Source organism: Petromyzon marinus, chromosome 43, assembly GCF_048934315.1.
Source record: "Petromyzon marinus isolate PM22_M1 ecotype Great Lakes invasive population chromosome 43, UKy_Petmar_22M1.pri1.0, whole genome shotgun sequence".
Lineage (NCBI taxonomy): Eukaryota > Metazoa > Chordata > Hyperoartia > Petromyzontiformes > Petromyzontidae > Petromyzon > Petromyzon marinus.
Genome location: NC_133709.1, coordinates 1,164,172 through 1,187,909, shown reverse-complemented (window position 1 = coordinate 1,187,909; position 23,738 = coordinate 1,164,172). Strand labels below are relative to the sequence as shown.

General features: G+C 52.2%; 1 protein-coding gene across 16 annotated transcripts in view; it reads right to left on the bottom strand.

Moving 5' to 3' along the window:
* Positions 1-23,738, bottom strand: part of LOC116951427 (C-Jun-amino-terminal kinase-interacting protein 3-like) — a 58,530-nt gene that overhangs the window by 17,117 nt on the left and 17,675 nt on the right. For 5 of the 16 annotated variants that reach the window (XM_032970005.2, XM_032970013.2, XM_032970007.2 and 2 more), the window contains exons 3-20: positions 23,236-23,306; positions 22,698-22,789; positions 20,977-20,997; positions 18,332-18,388; positions 14,103-14,274; positions 13,576-13,662; positions 12,078-12,297; positions 11,245-11,350; positions 10,699-10,820; positions 8,688-8,699; positions 7,535-7,552; positions 6,131-6,188; positions 4,727-4,879; positions 4,340-4,394; positions 3,074-3,204; positions 2,694-2,753; positions 2,265-2,444; positions 1,306-1,356 (exon numbers count right to left, since the gene is read on the bottom strand). In XM_032970005.2, coding sequence (XP_032825896.2) covers positions 1,306-1,356; positions 2,265-2,444; positions 2,694-2,753; positions 3,074-3,204; positions 4,340-4,394; positions 4,727-4,879; positions 6,131-6,188; positions 7,535-7,552; positions 8,688-8,699; positions 10,699-10,820; positions 11,245-11,350; positions 12,078-12,297; positions 13,576-13,662; positions 14,103-14,274; positions 18,332-18,388; positions 20,977-20,997; positions 22,698-22,789; positions 23,236-23,306 — 1,666 coding nt within the window. The remainder of the gene's footprint in view (positions 1-1,305; positions 1,357-2,264; positions 2,445-2,693; positions 2,754-3,073; positions 3,205-4,339; positions 4,395-4,726; positions 4,880-6,130; positions 6,189-7,534; positions 7,553-8,687; positions 8,700-10,698; positions 10,821-11,244; positions 11,351-12,077; positions 12,298-13,575; positions 13,663-14,102; positions 14,275-18,331; positions 18,389-20,976; positions 20,998-22,697; positions 22,790-23,235; positions 23,307-23,738) is intronic. The other 11 variants (XM_032970014.2, XM_032970015.2, XM_032970009.2 and 8 more) reach the window with 10 other exon arrangements.

Genomic DNA, 23,738 nt, shown 5'->3' with positions numbered 1-23,738 from the left:
GCATCACACCTGGTCACCTTCGTCTCCCCAAGTGCTGATGTTTACGCATTGTAAAATGTACTCATTTAATGCCGACTCGACCTAGAGGAGGCCCCAGGACCAGTTCAGATAATCACCACTGATGTCAGCCATGGCCGGGAATCGAATTCGGAATTCATGCGTGCACTCACGTATGCACAAGCACACACACGCACATACACACATACACACACACGTACATGCGTGCGCACCACGGCAACGGGAGACCCACACAGCAATTCGCAGCCAAGTAAGACGTCGGCAACTAAGCTGTTCAAAAATCTCCCCGAACCCATACAGGCTATGGGTAGGCCTTCATCCAGCAGCGGATTGACCAAAGGGCTGCTGTGCACACGTGCTGATGGGTTTGCGCCAAGCACGCCGCGGCTGCACCCTCCGATCTTGCGCTCGAACAATTCGGCACGGGAAGGCCGACAGGTTTGACAACCGCTTTGAGGGTTTATTCGTGGCAAAGAGGCGTCGCGGTGAAGAAACGCCACCTCCGTGCCGTGCCCAATGGGGGGGGGGGGGGGGGGCGTGCCACCCGTTGCCTGTGAGTGACGCAAGCGCACACGGAGAGGGGCGCTCACGCGAGAAGACCGCCCCTACATCACCAACCGACTGACCGACGCATCCGGGGATAGAACCAGAGTCCCATAGCTCCTGCAAGAATGCTTCACAGCCCGTCCAGTGTGAACCCACCACCCGCCAAGCTGGTTTAACTTCACGATTGTTCACCTTGTGGGTTTGTGTGTTTTAAGAGCACTGCGCACTTAATGCGTACGAATGCAATCCGCAACATCTGTAAAATGTGTTTCATATCAGGTGAAATTGAAACCTGATCATTCGCTCTTGTTAAGAACAAATCGTGTCACGTTATCAAACGATTGCGCTCGTGGTTCTCATATTCGCTGCTCCTTGTCGGGGTGACGAGCGCAAATAAAGGCGCCGCAAGCTTTGCCAAAATAAGCTCAAGCCAAGACTGGACGAGCCTGCAACAAAATGGTGTTTCTACTTTGCCAGTCGATTGTCATTATATACGGCACGTAACAAAACGGTACTAAACTTAGGCGCCAGATTTGCACAGCGCCACAGGAAACAACTTCACGCTCGTAAACAAAACCCAAGGTGCGGAACGCGGCGAGCGGCAGCGCCTGCCAACTCGGCACCCTCCTATCACACAAAACGCAGCCCCCTTAGAGCAAATGACGACACCGGCAGCAAGCACTCCGCACCGAGCCCCGTGCCAGGGGGGGGGGGGGGATGTGGTGCCTCTCCCGTGCATACTGTTTGGGCAATCCTTTGGAAAGGATGACGTCTTCCTTAGACCGGACCTTCCTGAGGAACAAAACAGTGCGGCGGTTACGGTGGGGATGGCCGCGCGGCACCGCGGATGCGGAGCTGCGCAAGCGCGCGCCTCAATTTAAGTTTCAGATTTTAATTCTCATCGTGCCTCTAAAAGGGTGCAGAGGTTTCTGTCTTTCAGCGCCCGAATGAGGCTTTGAGCATCTAATGACGATGATAAATTAACAAGACGCAACCCAAAATAAAACAGCTCTGCCGAGTTTACATGATGTGGGTGAGATGAGGACAGGCCCAATATCCAGCAACAAACAGCACGATTTGAAGTTAAAATAAATCAGAGTTCATACGTTGCTTGAATTGAGCAAGGTTTCGATTATAAAACCTTGGGAAAATAGATGATGGGAGGGAATTTCCAAGCGGAGCAAGTGCTCGGGAAGCAGAATGAGAAGTGATGTGACCTACAGTGTGCTGAGTGAGTGGGTGGGTGAATTGGTGAGTGAGTGGGTGGGCGAGTGGGATTAAAAACAGTGTAGTAGACCGAGACCTGAACATGGGTGGAGGAATGAATGAGTGAAGGTCATGGGAAGAGTAAGCGAGAGAGTAGCAGGAATAGAAGAGCGATAAGGAGGTGACCGAGTGAAACCACCCGAATGAATCAGCAAGTGCTGAATCATAACCCAGCCTTTTAACTTGTTTTGTTTATATATATATATTTACATACATTACGTGTGTGTGTGTGCGTTTACACAGTTGCCGAGCACAGCCCCCAAAGGGAGCCAAAACGGCAGGCGGCCAGCGACAAACGGTGATATTGAATTAAATCATGCTTGTACAGGTTAACCCGACCGGGCAATAGGGTTGCGTCTCCCTACGTGCACACAACACCAAGGGAGAGGGTGCCCGAGGGACGCTAACGGTGGAGGGGAAGGGGGGGGAACTACTTTTCGTGCAGGAAGTCGAGCGCGCGGGACTTGTCGCTGGGCAGCTGGGACAGCGTGGCGCTCCGCCGGGCCAGGCCGCCGCCGCCGCCGCCGGAGTTGGGGGCGCTGTACTTGATGTTCACGGCGTGGTACGGCTTCTTGGGCTGCGCCGCGTTGGAGCCGCTGAACAGACGGCTGAAGCTTCACGCCGCAACGCACGCACGCATTCGCACACGACGAGCGTCAGGAAAAGCCGGCAGGATCGCACAGTTGTTGGTTAGCGATGAGTTTGCTTTCAAGACAGTTGAGTGATCGTCCCGCAAATACAACCGGGTAGCCAATGACAGAATGTTTAAAAAAAAAATATCTTCGAATGTTATGACGATAGCGCTGCAATTGGTATCGCGTGACGAGACGAGGCGGGCGACCGAGCAAGGCCTTCTCACTCACAACTGCCAGATGGAAGACTTGTTCTTCTTCTCCACGATGGAAGGGTGCTCTCGCGACGCCCTGGAAAGCACGCGGGGGCAGCAACAACAACAATATTATAATAACCATAAAGGCACGCACACCTACGGACGATTTCATTATCCACTGCTGGATGAAAAGCTCACCATGCCATGCTGGTCAAAGCTTGTAAGCTAAGCAGGCCTGAGCCTGTATTGTTACTGGAAGGGTGACCACCACCAAGCACGAAACGGGGGTGAACAGGGCACGGTGAAACAACCCCAATGGGTGACAGTGCGTGGGGGAATCCTTAACCCAGCAGTGTATTAATAATAATAATTTATCGACCTTTGTCAACCCACTGCAGGCTTGAAGGCCCTCACCGGATCATCTCGGTCCACCTGACCGCCTCCTGCAGCTCCATGAGCCGCTCCTTGTACTGGTTGCGCTCCATGAGCACGCGCGCCATCTCCACGCGCGTGAAGCGCTTGCGCTGCGCCATTGGCACGTCCTCCTGGGGGGCGTGCGGGAATTCGGGGTCCGGTGAGAGTGTGGGGTCACGTGAGAGTGTGGGGTCAGGTGAGAGTGTGGGGTCACGTGAGAGTGTGGGGTCACGTGAGAGTGTGGGGTCACGTGAGAGTGTGGGGTCACGTGAGAGTGTGGGGTCACGTGAGAGTGTGGGGTCACGTGAGAGTGTGGGGTCACGTGAGAGTGTGGGGTCACGTGAGAGTGTGGGGTCAGGTGAGAGTGTGGGGTCAGGTGACAGTGTGGGGTCAGGTGACAGTGTGGGGTCAGGTGAAAGTGTGCGGTCAAGTAAACCGTCGAGGGTCCAGGAGTCTCATTCAACCTGGCGAGTGTAGGTGAGTGTGGTGTCAACCTGGGCGAGTGTAGGCGAGTGTGGTGTCAACCTGGGCGAGTGTAGGTGAGTGTGGTGTCAACCTGGGCGAGTGTAGGCGAGTGTGGTGTCAACCTGGGCGAGTGTAGGTGAGTGTGGTGTCAACCTGGGCGAGTGTAGGTGAGTGTGGTGTCAACCTGGGCGAGTGTAGGTGAGTGTGGTGTCAACCTGGGCGAGTGTAGGCGAGTGTGGTGTCAACCTGGGCGAGTGTAGGTGAGTGTGGTGTCAACCTGGGCGAGTGTAGGTGAGTGTGGTGTCAACCTGGGCGAGTGTAGGTGAGTGTGGTGTCAACCTGGGCGAGTGTAGGTGAGTGTGGTGTCAACCTGGGCGAGTGTAGGTGAGTGTGGTGTCAACCTGGGCGAGTGTAGGTGAGTGTGGTGTCAACCTGGCGAGTGTAGGTGAGTGTGGTGTCAACCTGGGCGAGTGTAGGTGAGTGTGGTGTCAACCTGGGCGAGTGTAGGCGAGTGTGGTGTCTACCTGGGCGAGTGTAGGTGAGTGTGGTGTCAACCTGGCGAGTGTAGGTGAGTGTGGTGTCAACCTGGGCGAGTGTAGGCGAGTGTGGTGTCAACCTGGGCGAGTGTAGGTGAGTGTGGTGTCAACCTGGCGAGTGTAGGTGAGTGTGGTGTCAACCTGGCGAGTGTAGGTGAGTGTGGTGTCTACCTGGGCGAGTGTAGGTGAGTGTGGTGTCTACCTGGCGAGTGTAGGTGAGTGTGGTGTCAACCTGGCGAGTGTAGGTGAGTGTGGTGTCTCTTACGTCATCTGGTTCTTCCTTCTTGAACTTTCGGAACTTGTCTGCTTCGGTTTTCAACCTGAAACAGACCGTTCTGATGAGCGAGTATATCGGTGAGCTGCATTGCACCGCCACCCACTCAAACCACCGCGGGCACACCTACGTGCTAAGGGGGACACCAACATTGAAATCCACTGACCCGAGAGCTATCCGAGCGATCACCAGCAGCATTATCGCCACCACATCATCACATCCAACACCATCATCACCGGCACAATGGTCGTCGTCGTCGTCGTCATCATCATCGTCGTCATCGTCGTGTCCTTTACACTTAACCCGATGAGCATCCACCGAGATGTGGCAAAGTCGCTCTCTGCGGAGCTAGCCGGGGGGTTGGGAGGCTCGGCTCACCTCTTTAGCTCCTCGTCGAGCTCCTTCACGCGGGCCTCCACCCTGGCCTTGGCTTGGCGTGCGCTCTCCAGCTCCCCGCGCAGCACCTCGTGCTCGCTTGCCAGGTCATCCACCTTTGCGATCAGGTCGTTCTTCACGATGTTCAGCGCGTTCCTTGATTGGGGGGGGGGGGGGGGGGCAAATGAAGTCACGGCTCTGCTCTCAGGCTTGGCTCTGGTTCAAGTGAGCCGACTCATAGCCGCACATCACTGGAGCTGGCTCTCAGAGTGGCGATCCCAGGCGTGCTTAGAACTTGTGCGAGCCGAGCCGAGCCACAGCTGAGCCGCTTCCTTGGGCGTCTTTGGAAGCTACGCAGCGGCTCAAGCCTGAGCCCGGCCACGTTAGGGGCCGGGCCAAGACTATGGTCATCAAGGATCACTGTGCTCATTGCCAATACCGTCCTTGCAGTTTTAACCACAACAATCATCCTGACTTCCCTGGATCTCATCCTGAAGATGCTTCACATAGCCTCAGGCGAAACACTGCGCATCTAATTGCGAAATTTGGTTGTGGGAATCGCTCTTCAACTTGCCGGAAGTGAGCCGAAACGATAATAATCGGCGTTGTTAAACGCTCGTACACCGCGTGACAATTTTATTGGGTTGGCTGTGTCAGTTGGTGGACATAAAGTTAGCCAGATCATTAACGTGGCCTAAAACCAAAATCAATTATGAATCGTGATCAATATCATCGTACCCCTGTGTATGTACATGCAAATACACGGATGTCGGTTTGTCATTCCAATGCTGGATGATGGCCTCCCAAGGCTGCGCAGGAAACGAGGCTTATCTTGACCATACTTCACCACACTGGTCGGTGCGGGTTTGCGGACGTGGGGGAAGTACAGAACAGTGGAATTGTCTGCGCTTCCCTCTGCTGCCCACAGCGCCTTTAGCATCCGACCTGTGCGTGGTACGGTGGTCGCTCCCGTCCAAGCCACTATACAGGCTCAACTCTGCTTAGTTTCCGAGGCCTCGTGAGATCGGGAGCATGCCGGCTGAATTGGTCAACTCACAGAGTGGTGTTTATTATTATTACTATTCGAGCTTACAGGTCGGCTATAAATCCACGTCATTCTTTTTAGAGCGGTGTTCTTCATTGCAAGGCCCGCAGGCCACTGGCCGCCCATGGTGGCCTTTAGTGCCGCCCCCGACAATCCACAAAAGTGAAAACAACCACCGATCATCATCATAATCATCATCGTGCTGTCAAACCCCCAATGGTTTCAACTGTGTGTTGACCCTCACACTGATACTGTCTTATCGGCGAAAGTGCCCCCTCCTCTGAAAATTGAGTAAAGAGCGCTGTTTGAGCGTAGGCCGCAAGCCCGCTAAAAGCTTGCTCGGTGACAGCAGCAGTCCTTACTTGGTCTCCATGAGCTGCGTGTTTTCCAGGATGAGATTCTCGACTTCGCGGCCCATGCCTGCGGTTGACGCGAAAAGAGCAAAAGGTCACGTGGGATGACGCAGCAGCAGCAGCAGCAAAAACGGTACGACGCAGAAAAAACGGCACGACGCAGCAGCAACAACGGGGTCTGGGGTTTTACTGTCAACCCAACGGCGGCGTGACTACTCCACGCGCAGGATTTGACGAACGCCAAGAGGGACTCGGTGACCTCTTCTCGAGCGGGCCACGACAAATGACAACGTTGAATCAAACACGGGGAACAACAAAATAAATCTAGATTACTTCGTCAACAAGACGGACTTGTAGAGGGCAACCAAGCACAGGTTACACTGCCCTAGCGTGCAGCACGCTGCCAGAAGGTCCTTTTAAAAGACGGCTTTGTTGACAGCTACCGGGGGTGCCAAATCGCAACCAATCCGCTGTTACTACACAGAATTGCCACGATGTTTTAATTAAATTTGTTTAAAATTCGATAAGTTTTTAAATGTAACGATATGATGATTACCGCGATATCGGTATTCCTCATCACGTTGTAATTGTTCTTTGCATTTTTATCGTTGTTTTATTTTCTATTATCTACTTCCAGATAACTTACAAAAATTATTCAACTTAAAAAATTATTCAACTTAAGTTCACTCAACATAAGCCTTACAATCATTGCAATGTTGCAATGCGCAGGGCCCATGACACACATGCTGAATGAAATGCCATGGGAACATTTTGTCATGGCATCAATAACCACAATTGGTAAATTGAATGTGTCATCGTTACTTATTTACAACTTCAATTCACGTTTGTTAATTCGCAACAAAAATTTGCCGGGATATTGAACACTCAAATGAATAGAAAGGTAATCGGGATATGACAATAATTTACAAGCGCACTCAACCATTATGATGCACCTTTATATCGCATTATATATACCGTAGTATCAATGATATATACCGGAGTATCGATGATGTATACCGTAGTATCGCCAGTGCGGCAACCACTCAGACTCCTCAACGGGGAACGTACGCCACTACGCACGTATTACACTGTACTTAACCTTATGCTAAGCTTATGTGCAAAATCAGACGCTCTGTTATTCAATAAATGTAAACTAAATTTTGATTCAAAGCTTTCGTGACTGCAGTAATTCATATTCTGAGCTCTTTTGGTAAAGTCACGTTGAAGGGAAACAATAAAATAATAAAATATATAACGTGACTTTATCGAAAGAGCTAAGAATATAAATGTAAACTAGCATAATGCTGGCGTGAATGGCCATGTGCCGTTAATCTTATTCGCGATCTGTACGTTCACAAAATGCAAAGTGACATAGCCGTGAGTAAAAGAGAGCAAGGTTGACAACAGCCTTACCATAAAAGTTATCGCGCGCTAAGGTCCCGCATCAGGGGCGAGGGCGGGAATCACAAAGAAAGTTTAGAAAAGTTAGGAATCCGTGAAAAGTCATAAACGCACGGCGAGAGAAACAGACTCGTACAGCGAAACAGGAGACTCGGATGCAAATGGAAGGCGCGCCAGCCCGACAAACATGCACACGGAACCACGGTCACGCGGAGGCGACAGTCAATATCCGAACCCAGTGACCACGTGCGATACCCAACCTCGGTGCGCGATCCCTGTGGACCGGCCCAGTGTCTTAACAACACACAGCCGGTCAACACTGCGGTGTCGAACAAACCGAGTCACGACTGGAAGCACAAGCTGAAAGCGAAGGACGGTATAAAACAAATAATAATGACGATGTAAAGTTCTCGGGCGCTAGCCACGTGCAGCAAGCCCATTAAACGTCACGCAGCAGCGTCACGCCGCTGCCGCGCCGGTTTTCACGGCGGCGCTGCACGGCTCTCCCGCGTGCTCTCGGGCTGTTACCCCAACTCTCGTTCGGCACGACGTCCGACGACGTTTCGCCCCGCGTGCCGGCTGCTTCTTCAGGAACCGAATTCCCGACGGCTATTCCCCGAGGAAGCTCCTGGCGCGGTGGAGCTCCAACGATAGCATACCTGACCGGCGCATATCCTCTACCGCCCAATCAAGCTACGTCCACGCCCAGGGCGCGACTTGTGCAGAGTCGCAACTCCCACTTTCAACGGACGTTCACACGTCCGACCTTGTTTTTCCGTAACGTCCGCACACGCCTCTGCCCCTAGAGTGAGTCGGATGTGCGACGTTCTACCGTATTGCCAATAATTCACGCAAATCAGTCGCCCTCTCGTTGTCACCGCCCCGGACGCGTGGATTTACTGGGCGAACGTGTCCCCGGGTGTACGCCGCTCGCTGCAGACTTGGCACAGGTGAACTACGCGCACGCCGACACGAGGCCCTGCCGGACAAAGGCCGCCCCCCTGTGCAAGCGAGGGCACTGCCCCACATGCACGCACGCGCGCCAGCCCGCGCCACGCAAGAGGGCATTCCTCCCCACCGATAATGTCGCAGGGGAAACTAAAGGAGGTGTGGAAAAGCGGGAATGGCATTGGAGAGAAATAAACAACTGGGAAGAGATACACACCGGAAAACTCTCCTATGAGTCAAGGACATTCCGATGGAGCAGCAGGAGGGACAGAGGAGAGAAGGCACTTCGGTAAGGATAATTAATGCGGGGCAGAGCCAGGCCGGTGCGCAACAGGGAAAATCGAATTCTGCGGAAGCCACTCGATTCACACGGCGCAATTGCAACACAGTGCATCGGCGGCAGTGACGGCGGCCGGTGTCCGAGGAGACTTCAGGTTGTCTAAAACGCGCAGGCAGACCTTCACGTCTACGCATTTATACGAATACCGTTCATCTCAAACTAAAAGTCCTTTTTTTGTTTTCATGAAGTTGGAGCTTCCTTGCATTTCCACCCAGTCTGGAGACTGGACAATGCGTCTGGTATGGCTTCATACTTACCATAACATGTGAAAAACATTCACTCATTACGGACATCGACAAATTACTCTGTACTTTCTCACAACGTGCAATTTGTATTCACACCATGCCCAACCTCGCAAGTACTTCACACACCACAGCTGCAATCACGGACACATTTGGGTGGCCATTAACCAACCCTTACTGCAGCAGGGCAAGCGTTATTATGCCAGACAGAACTTGAGTGTTCAAGACAATTGAGGTATAATCATTAACGATGCTAACCGTAATGAGCTGGTGAAACATGACGTTTATAAATTTCGATTTAAAGCTTTCGTGACTGCAAGGATTCATCTTCTTTGGTTCTTTCGGTAAAGTCACGACGTAGAATGAGAATAAAATAATAAAATAAGACAAGAAAATTCTCACGACGTTTCAGCCACAACACAAGCAGCCTTCATCAGGTGAAAGAACATAATTGTTGGGACAGTGCTCCAATGAGCATTGTTAAGATTCGTAGCGTCTTTTTAAGCTCGGTGAGAGGCGTGAAACCTCTTGACAAAGGAGTTTAAGTATCAAAGCAGGATAATTTAGCATTGAAATAGCTGAGGGATTAAGCTTGTGACAGAAATAGCTATGTTAAAGTCAGAGTTTACCTATCAACAGAGGCATTTAGTATATGGACGCTAAAGGCCTCCAACTACCCAACTTTCATACAGTAAACCGATGTGAAAAGAACTAAGTCTATATTACATAATATAATAAATGTTCTTGAAGAATATATTAAGTACATTTATTATATTATGTAATATAGACTTAGTTCTTTTCACATCGGTTTACTGTATGAAAGTTGGGTAGTTGGAGGCCTTTAGCGTCCATATACTAAATGCCTCTGTTGATAGGCAAACTCTGACTTTAACATAGCTATTTCTGTCACAAGCTAATCCCTCAGCTATTTCAATGCTAAATTATCCTGCTTTGATACTTAAACTCCTTTGTCAAGAGGTTTCACGCCTCTCACCGAGCTTAAAAAGACGCTATGAATCTTAACAACGCTCATTGGAACACTGTCGTCCCGACAGTTCTGTTCTTTCACCTGATGAAGGCTGCTTGTGTTGTGGCTGAAACGTCGTGAGAATTTTCTTGTCTTATTTTATTTTATTATTTTATTCTCATTCTACGTGACTTAACCAAAAGAACCCAAGAAGATGACATTTATAAACAGCCAGGTTCTATCTACGGGCAGCCCGTGAAAAAAGTGGACAAGATGCAGGCCCCAAACAAAAGTTCGTGTCATCTGTACTTATCATTGCACCTTACAGTGGAAGATAGTGCGTGAAATAACACAAGTGAATGTTCAATTGGTCAGATTTCCCTAACAGGCTGGGCGAAATGGGTCACATGGTCATGCACCCGAGTCCTTGGCCGCAAGTTACCACACAGGTGTCGGGGGTCCGGTTTGCACCGCGCCGGGGCGCGTGGACTGTGTTTTAAACATCCTCGGCAGCTCGACGAGGTTCTCGTGGGCTTGAGCGGGAGCACTTAGGTGCCCCCCCCCCATACATGTGCTACCCACCGCTGCGGCCTACGACAACGACCCAACGTTGCCGCCCGGGGAGTCGTTCGCCTGCCCGTCGTGCCGTGTGCGGGGGGCGGCGCCGCGCGGAACGTACCGAGAAGGTCCGCCCCCTCGTCCACATCCCCGATGACCTCCGACCCTGCGGTTGAGAGCTCCTTGTAGAGGGAGTCGGTGTTGATCCCGAAGGCTTTGTTCACGATGCCCTGGGTGGGGGTGCTGCGACGCAGCGGAGGCGAGACCGCACTCACTCGGTAAGGATCACCGCCCCTCGCTCGGAAACCATCACCGCGCTCGCGCGCTCTCAAGTGAGCCGCGCGCCGCCCTCGCCCCATCAGAGTTCCCCGAGCCAGCGCGGGGCAACGCGCCACTCCCTCCACGGGCAGTGCCCACACTCGCGGTGACTCCACTGCAGACTTCCCACAACGCGGTAACCAATTTTAACAGACCCCTTAGGCACAACCGGGGCTTGAACGCAAAACCTTGCGATCACGAGCGCACGGCTCACCCGACTGCGCCAAACCGGACGCAGCCTCGATTGACATTTAGCTTCGTGGCATTGTAGCGGAAACGGTGAAAGTTGACGGTGACCGACGCCTCTCGCGTGTCGTCAACGCAGAGACGGCAGTTGCTGCCCAGTCACCTGGTGCCACCAAAGCCGTCGAGGGGAGCCTCCGGCACCATGTCCAGCTCTGGGGTGGAGTCGATGATGTCCTGGATCTCCGACCACTCGTCACTGCTCTCCATCCCTGCGTTTGGACGCACGCACGCACAAACGCGAGCCTAGTATCTCGAGTGCGTTTTGTTTCAGCAGGCGAGAACTCAAGAAGAGTGCAGGATGTTTGTCCGATTTGCAAGCGTGACCTGGGTCATCGAAACGACCCGAGAAATGTCATGAAAACAAAGTACAACATCAGAGCCAAAAACCACCAAGGTACAGATGGAATAAAAACACGGTACACAAGCATTAATCGCCATCAAAATCAATATATTTTCTGTAACGAACCATTAATTTTGCTTGTCAGCAAACCGAGGGAGGACTGTTTAAAAGCAAGCAACAGTTTGACAATTTGGTACATCGGGTTGGAGATTACATCCAGCATCATCAGCTGTTCACAACGCTGAGCTCTTGCGTGGCAGGAAAATCATGGAAGTGATGTCCAATTTAGGATTAATGTGAAGCGATTAAATTTTTCATTATCTGACCTTGATTTTTGGATTTTAGATTCATAACAAAAATTGGCAAAACATCCATCTAACACACCTAATGTGGTCAAGACCAAAAATGTAATGTCTACAAATCAACTACCAGTGATCGCCATTCGCCACGGCGATGGAGTCATTGGGCGGTCGAGACGTTGGCACGTTTTCTGCCCAAAAACCCAACCAACACGGAAACGTTCGGCAACAAACGCAAACCGCGGTGCTCATCTACGTGGACGAACGAACGGCTCCCCTCCCACTTTGGGCGTTCACCTATGGACACGTTCTTGGTCTCCTGCGAGGCCTGCACCTCCGTGTGTCTGCTCCCGAGCCTCCGCCCGCCGGCGCGCGCCGCCGCCAGGCCGGCGGCCGTGTCGCCGGCGGCCGGGGAGAGGACGTCCGACGGCAGCGAGGAGGACGGCGTTGCAGACTTGGTGCCGCCTGTGCTCGGCGTGGCAGCCACCGACGACTGGCTCGAGTTGGACAGCTCGTCCTGAGTGGTGGTGCGGTGGCGAGTGAACGGGGGACACACACACACACGCGGCGTTAGAAACGGGAGACGTCGCGTGGCGTGCGTGTGCGTTATTGCCAATCAAAATACATTAATAGAAAACAAATTTTCAGGAAGTACAGAATTGCGGGAATGAACTAGAACTGAGACAATTAGAAGATTAATTTAAATTATTGACTAAAATTGTAAGACTACTTCAATTCATGCTTGCTTACTACCGCTCCTTTAAAAATGGCGGAAAACCTCCTACAAGCCAAGCCCAGTGTGATGCAGCCGATGATCACCAAATCCTGCCCATCACCTCCCATCCAGCGGCACAAGAGGAAATTCCATGCGGGGAACCTTTTCAATTCCATGAGAATAATTTAACACTGAAACCAATACTATCGTTAACATTGGGAAATCTGGAAACACAATCAGCAATGGATATTTAGTGTGTTCGGACTTCAAGGCAATGTGAAAGGTACATCAAGTAAAACGTGCAGAGAGTTAAGAACGGACCGAGTTTAGTCATTTCGGAAGAATTGTAAACACATTAAGGGATTAAATCAGCACAGGTTAGGATCTTGTGCAGACAGACACGGACCTCTTGCAATGTGACAATTTAAAAACAGATTCAGAAAAGTGACGCGACTGCTGGTTACTTGGTTATTGGAGACACACGACATCGCACAACGGAGATGAGAAACTCACAGCTCAAACCGAGCGTTGGACCAGGTGAAAAGCGATATTTTAACTCTTAACGATTACTTGATTAATTGTCGTCATGGTCAAATGACTGTTGATTATGCCAAATGTTTGATTTGAACTATTACATGGGCATGCACCAATTTGATATTACAGGGTCTTTAAGGTGCCCTCTGCAGCACATGGTACAATTTGGTAAATTTCAAAGGCGTTTATTTACTCTTCCACAACGGCCCGAGTCAAAGCCGTACTCTTTACGCGAACCGATTCAAGAGGCAATCGCTGGCTGCGGCCTGCAGACGCGATCGAGGTCTACGGCCTCTCCACGCAGCACACTCAGATCAGCTGATCCAACATACGCGAATCGGCAAGAGGCGTTGCCCATCTCCACCGCGCGCGCACGCACGCACGCACGCACGCACACACGCATTAATAACAGACGTCCGTGATGGTCTTGGCAGAAATCGAGAGGATGACCCCCAGGGGTTATTGGTCAAGCGAGCAATCAGAAGTGGCGCAGCAGACGCCACGAAGATCGGCACGCGTGCGCACAGACGAGAGGTGTCCGTCTACCTTGGTTCCTTCCGTGGCCTCTTCTGCAACAGAAGCTAATTTACTATGGCCACTCGTGTGGGACTCCTCCGGCACATTGTCCCCTCCCTCCAGACAGACATCACCGGGTTGACAACACGCGACAGCGATTGATGAACCCGGCACGCGAGTACGATTTCAGTCACGGCAATGTAGCAGAAGCATCGTTGCACAAACTTTGAAAAACAAGCAAATTTCTAACATGGCTTGTCGGTACCACACAAACGCTAACAATGATTTTCCTTAACGCATTCTATCTCGCAATGACACATATGCACGATAGCAAGCTCACCGTGGTAGCTCATCAGAAAAATAAAATATGGGTACCCATGGTATGCTTGACAGAGAATATCGTTTTGGGGGAAAAAAAAATCCACCAACGGGTTGAATGTAACATCTGTGGAACACGAGAATGAGTAGGAAGTGCGTCAAACAAAACAGACATTGTCACCCTAACATGGCCCCATGTGTACCAGGGCCTCTGTGATGGGAGAGGAGCTCCGGGCTACCTTGATGCTGGCGTTGGCGAGCACCTGCACCGAGCGGCCCGACTCGGCGCAGGGCCGCTCCCAGCTCTCGTTGCCCGGAGTGTCGCCCTCGCACGGCGGATCGGCGCACACGCCTGCCTCAGCATCGACTGCCCCGAACGGGAAGAGGCTCAGCGAGGCGGGCCGCTCCTTCCTGGGGTGGGAGGCATGAAGCAGGCTGTGAGTGCCACGCACGGCACCCCTCCCCCACGCCACATAGTCTTCACCGACACTAACTCGGTTGGGAGTACACACGCGCCCGCTAATTTCCTAACGGGCGATTTTACTCTGCGCCCTTACACACGAGAGACTACTCTGGGGGTTTTGCTCCTTCCCTCTGGACAGACGTCACCCGGCACAGATGACCTTCATTTACGCACCGCCCGGCGCCAGCCACAGAGCCCGGCGGTACGGGAACGGGCCCCTTCGCAGCTCGCGATCGAGCGAGATCCTCCCTCCCACCAAGCCACTGGCCCACCGCGGCACGCTAGGCGCACGCATGATTCTCGTTTGGTCATGAACCCAGAGGAGGTCGTGCTGTGTGTGGGTGCGTACTCGGCTTCACAGCACACCCTGGGTTCGTCGCAGTTTTCTCCACGACGAAGCTCGGTGGGAACAATGGACTGCGTTGTATAATTAAGAGGACGAGCGCCTATCCAGCTGCAATAGACAAATTACCAAATAGGCCGTGCGGGGGGGTCTGCACGAACGTGCGCCAGGGAAGCATACGCGTGCCTAATGGCGCGCGTCGCTGGCGAGTTCTCGCTAGGCGCGAGACGCCGCTTCACCTGGACAGGCATCAACGAGAGTTAACTATTCGTTTCACAATGCCTGGGTTCATTGGTAGGTTAACGTCCCCTATCACGGTTCACGAGTTCTTGGCCAAGCGAACGGCTCGAATCACTTGTCAAGCTTAAATGTGAAACCTCCCACGTTCGGATTCCCAGACCCGCCCCTGGATGTGTGCCAACGTTCTTAGTTTAAACACGCGCAGCACGTCTGCCGGCGACGATCAGATAGAAGCAATCAAGCCGGATGACACAGAAGCAGACACGCACAAGCCACGTGAAACGCGAAATTCAAAGGTCACCAATGAGTCAACAGGCCCTGCGCAAGGTTATATTTGCCTCTCTGACGTGAACACGTTCTTTACTTTATTTAATTTATCTATCTGATGTACCCTGCCTGTGAGATATAACCAATGTACAATAATTCAATGACAATATCTCACCCGCAGTATGTAATTTCCAGAGCCATGGATGTATTCTAAATTGGCTTGTCATATTTAACTTCATTTATGGTACATAAATGGAATTACATTAAACTGTCCAAGTGATAACACCACAGAACATTTAAAATCAGCGTGATGCCGATTATTAATGTGGTGGACTCATGACCATTTGCATACCGGGTGCTGAGCAACGCTGTGCCCACAGGGACAGCTGCCACTGGGTGCGCCCCCTTTAGAAAAAAAGCGTGGAGATTAGATACTATTTAAAAGGGTATCGGAGGGCGCGGTATCAGAAACAAATCATGATTCACTATTTATCATTATGCAACTCGTGCAAATTAGCGACATTACTATCGTACTCTCGTTGTCATGTAATCCAAGGTAACACTGCGGCCCCATCAGCTGCAGGGCCTTCCGCCTTCTCTGCGCACACTCCCACGCGCAGCACGGCGCCCTCCAGCGCCGTGCTGCTCGCTCCGTGACCTTTGAAACCCTGGGCCCCGCGTGCTCGCCGATGGATCCGTGCGTCCAGACACCCAAGCAATCACAGCTGGACAAGGATATTTTTAGTTTTCGGAATTCCAGCCACTGGCAATCATCGTAGACCAGAAAGCGCACCACACGTGAGAGCAGTGAATGGTGAATTGGACAGTAAGGCTCTGTACAGAGTGAGACGCACACAGAGAGAGCGTGGCCGCGATGTGAACGATACGCGACCCGGCCAGGGTTTTCCAGAGCACCGGCGTCTGGCGATTCCACACAGAGGTCACGCCCAACACTAGCCCCTCTGGGAAACCCTGACTGCATCAAGACTTGCGTAACGCACCAAAGGGCTAGAAGCTATAAACGTGGTAACAGCACCAAGCCCATTACAGCACGATTGGCCAGAACTGCGGACATGTGGACAACTTGCGATCGGTTGGTGGTTTCCTAGACGTTGTTTAAACCTTCGGAGGGGCTGGGTCCGTGAGTTGTTCCGCTCCCGACCTTTGGAACGCCGCCCGCTGAAGTCCCATCGGGCACAGTGGAATCTTTTAAATCAAATGCACAAACACATTTGTTTGCTTCTATTCGGTAAAGTCACGTAGGTAAAGGGACCAAACTGTCCGCTGGACAGTTTGGTCCCTTCACCTGATCAAGGCCGCTTGTGTTGTGGCCGAAACGTCGTGATTTTTGTTGTTTTATTTTTTACCTACGTGACTTTACCGAATAGAACCAAAGAGTATGGATCCTTGCAGTCACGAAAGCTTCAAATCTAGAAAACATTTGTTTGCATTCGCTTATCCTTTGACCGGGGTTGATTGGCCGATGGTTTTTAATGTTGTCCGAGTATTTATTGTAAGGCTTCCTGGTGCGGTCTGCATGAAGAGCTCTGTGTGCGAAAGCGACGCGTATCGAATTATAGCAGGGAGGCGGGAACAGCTGCCCCTCTTCTGCCCCTAAACTTGTGGACATGGGGTAAGGAAATTGCCGTGCCCCCCTCAATTAGCTCCATGGGCCCCGCTGACTCCTTGACATGGACCCCACTGCCTAATTTCTCAATCAATATCAAGAAGCCGAGCTAGGTTGCATTTTTTTTAAATGAATGACATTATTCATAATAATTCTACGTACTTGTTTTGTGAAATACACTTAAAAGAGTTGAACACATTGCAGAGAGACAGCAGGATTGAGGCTGTGTATTTTGTACTGCCTGGCAGTGCTCTGTTCGACAGTGCAATGCCCTCGGTTCATCGATTCGTGACCTGCGATGCCCTCGCTTCTCAGATTCACCGCTGCACCAGCTGCCGGCCGGATAAATTCCTTTCTGTGGAATGCCTCGAGCTGCTCTTGGAGCGAACGCAGCACCTGAGAGGGGATGGGGACGGCTCGCCGATGGGGAAAATTTTCCCAAGGGAGTGGCTCGCTGATGGGAACGACTCGCCGATGATTCGAGCCGAGTGGCTGCAGCATCTGGATCCGTACGCCGCGTCCGGTGTGCGGTGACACGGGCCGAACCGTAGCAGTGCGTTAGCCGCGGTGCTGCCGAGGTTCGCAATTCAAGCCTGGCGGCTGACCTGGTTAGGAATTTAAACAAAAAATGCGCGCCGTCTGCAGAGGAGGCCATGTGTGCGAGCGGCACAGTACAAATGTGAAGAGGTTTATGCGCAAATTACCGGTAGACGTTTTCCCATCTGTGCAACACAGCACCCTACTAATAGCCTCTGTGCTATAAGGGGCGCAAGTAGCAAATGTGCATTGTTATGTTGCGTGTCCTACATCCTAGGTGCTGTAATGGACTTGTGCAAGAGCACGGACACACACACACACATAGAGGATTCAATGAGTCTGGCTCGCTTCGTGTGATGGGCCGGTCCTATTCATGTTTTTAGGATTATTTTAGAGTGTGTGTATCACACGTGACCAACACTAATTATAGAGCAAGCCAAAATAAATCACCCACCCGTTTCATTAACACCAATGAAACACCCTGTTGACAGGATCAATGTGAGAACCAGGACCGGACCATTTTTTGTTGACTAATGGAAGTGACATTTGAATCATTCCTTGCAGGCAGCGTGTACAACTACAGCGGTAGCAGCAGCAGCAGTGACAACAGAAACCAACCTATGAAGAGCGCGGTTAGTGAGGGGGCGGTTTGAAGAATTCCCTCCCCGCATCCACGCACCCAATGGTACAACCCGCCAGCAATGTCTCCAAGCCTGCACAGTCATTCCCAATCCACGTGACGATGCCCCAACTACCACCGAGGCCCAATACATGTGCAGCAGTGAAGGCCGCGGGGGGATGAGGGGGATGTTACATCGGCTTGGCTACATTTGCTGTGGGATGTACCATTAGGGATGCAATAGTGGGGTGCGGCGAGACAAATTCTGACCACCACCACCCCCTGCGGAGGATTATGGCGAACCCACGGCACACTGCAGCAGCGGCGGCGGCGATTGGCACAACGCTCCCGACACAGCGGCACTGTACCCACCGCTGGTCCCCGCTGCCCGGCTGCGCCTCGGGGCCAACGAGCCCCTTTTGCTCCTTCCTTAACGGCGTACACACAGCCACACAACAACGCATCATGCTCTGTCACACACGGGGGGGCGAGCCGGGGGGGTGAGCGAGCGCGCACCGCTAGTCCCCCACCCCCCCCGTACCGCAGCAGAGTGGTGGGGCTGTGCCCACAAGTGGAGGGAGTTACCGCGCGGGGAAGAGGAGGGTCAGCGCAATGATCGCACGTTGCGCGCGAGCAATCGGAACGTTTTATTAAAATACTATCAGGTAAGGGCCCAGCAAGCTGCAATATAGCTCTTTTTGAGAAGTAACCTGGCTATCGCATGCGATAGCTCAACGAAGCTGCTTATCATCATGTGGACATTGAGATCAGTAGCCGTATACTCTAAATGCGTGATGCCGATTCTAAATGTGGAGGGAAAAATCAGAAGAACCTGAGAAAAATCCACGCGACCGCAAGGAAACTCCAAATATACAGCAACAGGCGTCAGGGGTCGGGATCGAACCCACGAACTCCTGCATACCAAGCGAGGCAGTTAACATCTCCTAGCCACCGTGGCTCCCCAAGGTGGACCCATTGCCGCCCGAGAAAGCGGTGCCCCCGCTGCCATTGGCTAGAAGAAACACGCGAACGACTTCATCAGGGGGCTCGTGAGTGGCGGCTCTGCCACAACCAACCATTGCCGAGTGTTCGTTTGCGTCCACTTGTTTCTCTCCGACAGTATTGTACACGTTACTCTATTGTCTATACCAGGGGTCTCCAACCAGAATAACAAGAGCGGGTATTTTTTTTCCCCCGAATTCGGCACAAAAATCAACATTTCAAAGAGCTCCAATGCGTGTGACTGCACACACACACAACGTCACGAAGCGGTCCGCAGAGAGCCACACGCGGCTCCTGAGCCGCAGGTTGCCCACCGCTGCTCTAGACGACAGTGTCCCCTGCCGCGCCGGCGACACCTGGGGCGTCACGGCGCAGCACGTGGTGGCCACGTGCGCTCGTTGGTGTTTTCGCGTCGCCCCCTCGGGAGCGGCGGGTATCCTCTTTGGTCAGGCCCGAGTGGGTTTTAACGCAATAAACAAAGGTCCCCCGAGTAGCCTTAAAGAGACTGTAGGGGCAAGTGCTGTTAGCGAGTAGCAGCACCTATGAAGGCCGTAACGGCACACGAGGGGGGTGGGTGGCCAGCACCACGCCCGGCCGCCTTTGTCTCCCCGGTGGCGATGATTTTACACGTCGCACCACGTACCCAGGACCAATTTGAATAATCGTCACCGGTGTTGGTCGTGAGCGGGAATCGAACTCGGGTAGCCGGGCTCGTGGCGCAGCGTAGCGCTAACCGCTGCACCGCCGCTCCCAGGCAGATTCGCCCCCTCCATCGTCTCGCAGTCCGCTGCTCTCGGACTCCGCGCATCGCTAAAGAAGCACTCGAAATGTTACGTTACTTAATTACGTTACTTAATTACGTTACTTAATTACGTTACTTCATTGGCACAGATTTCAAGTGCGCAATGGCCACCCACGCTCTCTCGAGCGCGACCCGTTAATAATCCCCTTTCTGTTGGCAAAAATAAATCCAAGGCTGGTGGTGATGACGATGATGATCACCATCAGCAGTCACGGTCTTACCACTGCTGGATGAAGGCCTCCTCATTTTGTGTCTTCATGCAGTATCAGCTAAAGCGGTTCCAACTGTAGCAATGGTTTTGATAATTTCTCTATCGTCTTAATGAAGGTTTTGGTGAGAGCTCGCCCCTTTAAGATCGCCTACAAACGCCAGGCGTGGTTGCAACACATTTTACAAGTCCAACTGGCTCACATTGTTAAGTTGTTAAGTTAAAAGGACACCGCGATGATAACTAAGCCTTCAGTTGGCCACAACGCCAAACGAACAAATGCAACCCAGACGGGTTGAGCGCGATCGGCAAGCAGCCTGCGTTCAGGTGGTAGTCTCGACGCGGGCTTTAAAAGCAGCGTTACGTAAGAGTTCTTTCACCGGTGATGGAAACGTGCGCCGAGACCAACAACCGCGGTCCCAAAGGGGCAGGCCGCACGTACGGGGGCCGCTGACAGGGTCGTCTCGCCAGACACGACGCAGGTTCCCACCACACGTGAAGAGCCGTGGTGGTAACCGTGGACCCCTGTGGAAGCGCGTGTGTGCGTTCGATGGCACACGAACGCACCCAAGCGAGGCCTCCCTTGAAACCAATCCATACAGTGCGGCACGGCCACACGAGCGCTGACAAATGCTCCACAGCCTTTGCTCACCGCGCAACACCTTAAAACATTCGCTGTGCGTCGTCACTCGCGTGATTTCCGTCGGTGCTGACAACATCTTATCCACTTCATATCGTCATCATTGTCATTTTTGTTTTCACGAGCGCTTTTGTAGCGCTGCCGTCACGCGCTTGAACCGGTCTGCGTTTCACCAAAAGGGCTGTCACCGAGCAACAAAACAAAGTGAACTTTAAACTCGGAGAAAGGATTAATTCATCAATTCATGTGGGTGTGAGTGCGAGTGGTGGTCGAGGGGGGGGGGGGTCTATGAGAGCGTGGCGCAGCGCGAAGGACACGGCCGAGGGATGTGAGCGCAGAGGCAAGACGGCCAAGCCATACCGTACCTGCTTCTCCAGTGGACGCGGCTGTGCGCAGGTAAGCAAGCGTGGCGGCAGGGCGAACACACAAGGGGGGGAAACGCAGTAAGCGAGGAAGGCAAAGCAGCAGATTCAATGTTCGTATTGAAAAGGTTTTTTCCTTCCTTTGTCCGTTTACTTTCAAAGAGTGCGTCTGTGTGCCAGACGGATGAGCTAAATGGAAATAGATGAAACGGTGTCACCCCTCTCCCCCTCCCCCGAGAGGCCGAGGCTTTGGTGGCCTGAGAGGGTGTGGGTTAGCAGATACTGCCACCCCGCTAAAATGTAGTCGTTAGCTAATCAAACCTTTAACTGACGAGACAAACCCCTGCGGAACAGAGTAATAGCGCAGGAAGGAAAACCGTACGTTTTAAGCACGTAGTATTTGTGCATTATACAATAAGCATCTTGAAGAAGTGCATTGTGGTCCTATTGTCTTTTGATGGTGACCGAAGAAAAGGGGACCACAATGCACTTAAGGAAATGCCGACTGCTTTTGCATATTGCACAAGGCTGTGTGTATTACAAATTTGTGCGTGTTGTTTAAAACTCATGATCTTCAGCCCCCCAGACAGAGCGCAAGAAACCGCCTGTCACTCCGCAGGTGGCGTCACCAAAGAGAGTAAAAACAAAGCTCTTTTCAAGGTGCGGCCAATCGCCTGTGAGGACCATCAACCCCCTGGGTTTCTTAAAACGAATTCAAATGGATTTTTAAGGAATAAACAAACACCGTTTGCTGAACTTCAGGGAGGGTCGGACGATTAGTTTAAAATTAAACTCCGCGCGTGACCTTCCAGCCATGAGAGGGCTTCGGGATGGAGTTGGTGCAGCAGTTGTGCTGTTCCTCCTCCGTTGGAGTGCAGACTACGGTGGTTCACTATCTGGCCCACAGATTGGCGTAAGTGGCCACAATCGCACCGTGTGACTTGCAGCGCCACTAAGATGTAATTATTAACATCTCGGGGTTTCTGCCCCCACCCCCCACGGTAAAAGACCGGGAAGGGAATACCGCTGTTCAGCAGCACAGCAGAGGACAATCGTCCTGTTCGTGGCCAAAACCAACGTGGCGATGGAGCGGTTTCACGGAGGGGAAGGGGGAAAAAAAAGGGGAAGGAAAATGATGAAAGGGCATGGCACGGCCGAACTACAAAGGAAGACAAAAAAGCCACACATGGCGTAGAAATAAAACTCACTGAAGCAGAGCGTCAGCAGTCTTTACAGGGGGCAGGGGATCGAGCGTGAGGTTGTACGAAGCGGGGTGGATTGCGTGCGAGCGCTGGCTCTGTACACGTTGCGAATAATCCGCACGTTAATGCGGCTTGCGAGCGTGGACACAGCGCGGCCGTTTTGCAAAGGCAATGCGTGCTAATGAAATGACAGCGAGCTTATGCACTGCCCCTTCATGAGATACTCCGCTGCATTTTATATGTAAAAAAAACACGCATTTGACAACTCCGCCCAATTTAATCTCGCACGCCCCGTGTTTGTGTGTAGTATGCAACGTGTAGGCGTATACAGACCAGCATGCATTTTCAAAACAATACAGGCCAAGTCCAGATCGACATTTCCCACTGCAATCTGCATAAGTTGTATTCGAAAATGGCCGTCGCAATGAGGCAGGAACACGAACACACACACACGTTTGTATGTTAGGTACTGAAACGTGCCAGTTAGTAGTAATTGTCAAAGCGGGCTGGTGCTGCGCGTACGTTTTACGAGAAGTCTGGGAGCCGTCGGGCTGACCGGCGTTTGCCTGCTGAGCTTTGGTCCGCTCCATGTGCTCCATGTACGTCTGAATCATCTGAAAAGCACGGCGACAAAACACAGCGTGCGCTCAACACACACACTCACTCACACACACTCACACAGCGCTAGCCAGGTACGGGCCCCACTTGGCAATGTTTTCAACAGACATCTCGCCCGGTTTTCAAATTTTTTTACATTAACATGGAGATGTTTTACCATACAATTCTCATTTATACGGCACCGAAATGCACCCCACATCTCAAGATATTGTATAAACTAGTGGGGCGAGAAATACGGGGGGGGGGGGAAATTCGACAATTAATATAAACTGTACCCGTACAAAAATATTGCTTAAAAGAGAAGTCAGAGTCATAGGCAGAGATGAAGAGGAAGGCCTTGAACAGGGGGCAGGAAGTTGGTCGCACAGATGGCTTGGAGGGACGGCGTTCCAGGCTACCGAGGAGAGCAGAGAACCTTTACCGCTTCGCCGTGCGCCCGTACCTCTGTGTGCCTCTGGTGCAGCATGTTGTATTCCCGCTTCATCTCCGCCTCCCTCTCGTCGTGCCTCGTAACTGCAACGGGGGGCGGACGTGCGTACGCGCTGTTACCGTCGCGCTCTCGGCCGTGGGCGTTCGCGCCTAGCCAGGCAGCAGCTTCGTCGTCTGCGGACTGCGGTGGCACCCAGGCACCGCCGCTAAAGCTTGTTTACTTAGCGGACACGGCCAGTGACGGTGCGCTTCGCCGTCCGTCTTGCGCCACGGCTGCGGTTCCGGGAGCCACGGTGGCTGGGAGATGTTAACCACCTCGTCTGGTATGCAGCAGGAGGTCGTGGGTTCAATCCAGACCCTGACGCCTGCTGTATATTTTTTTAAGTTTGCATGTCCCTCCCCCCCGCGGTCGTGTGGAATTTTATCCCGGGTCCTCTGTTTTCTCTCTCCACATTTATAATCAAGGTGCGTTTATAGAGTATTTGGTTGCTATAAATTTCCACGTGATAAGCCACT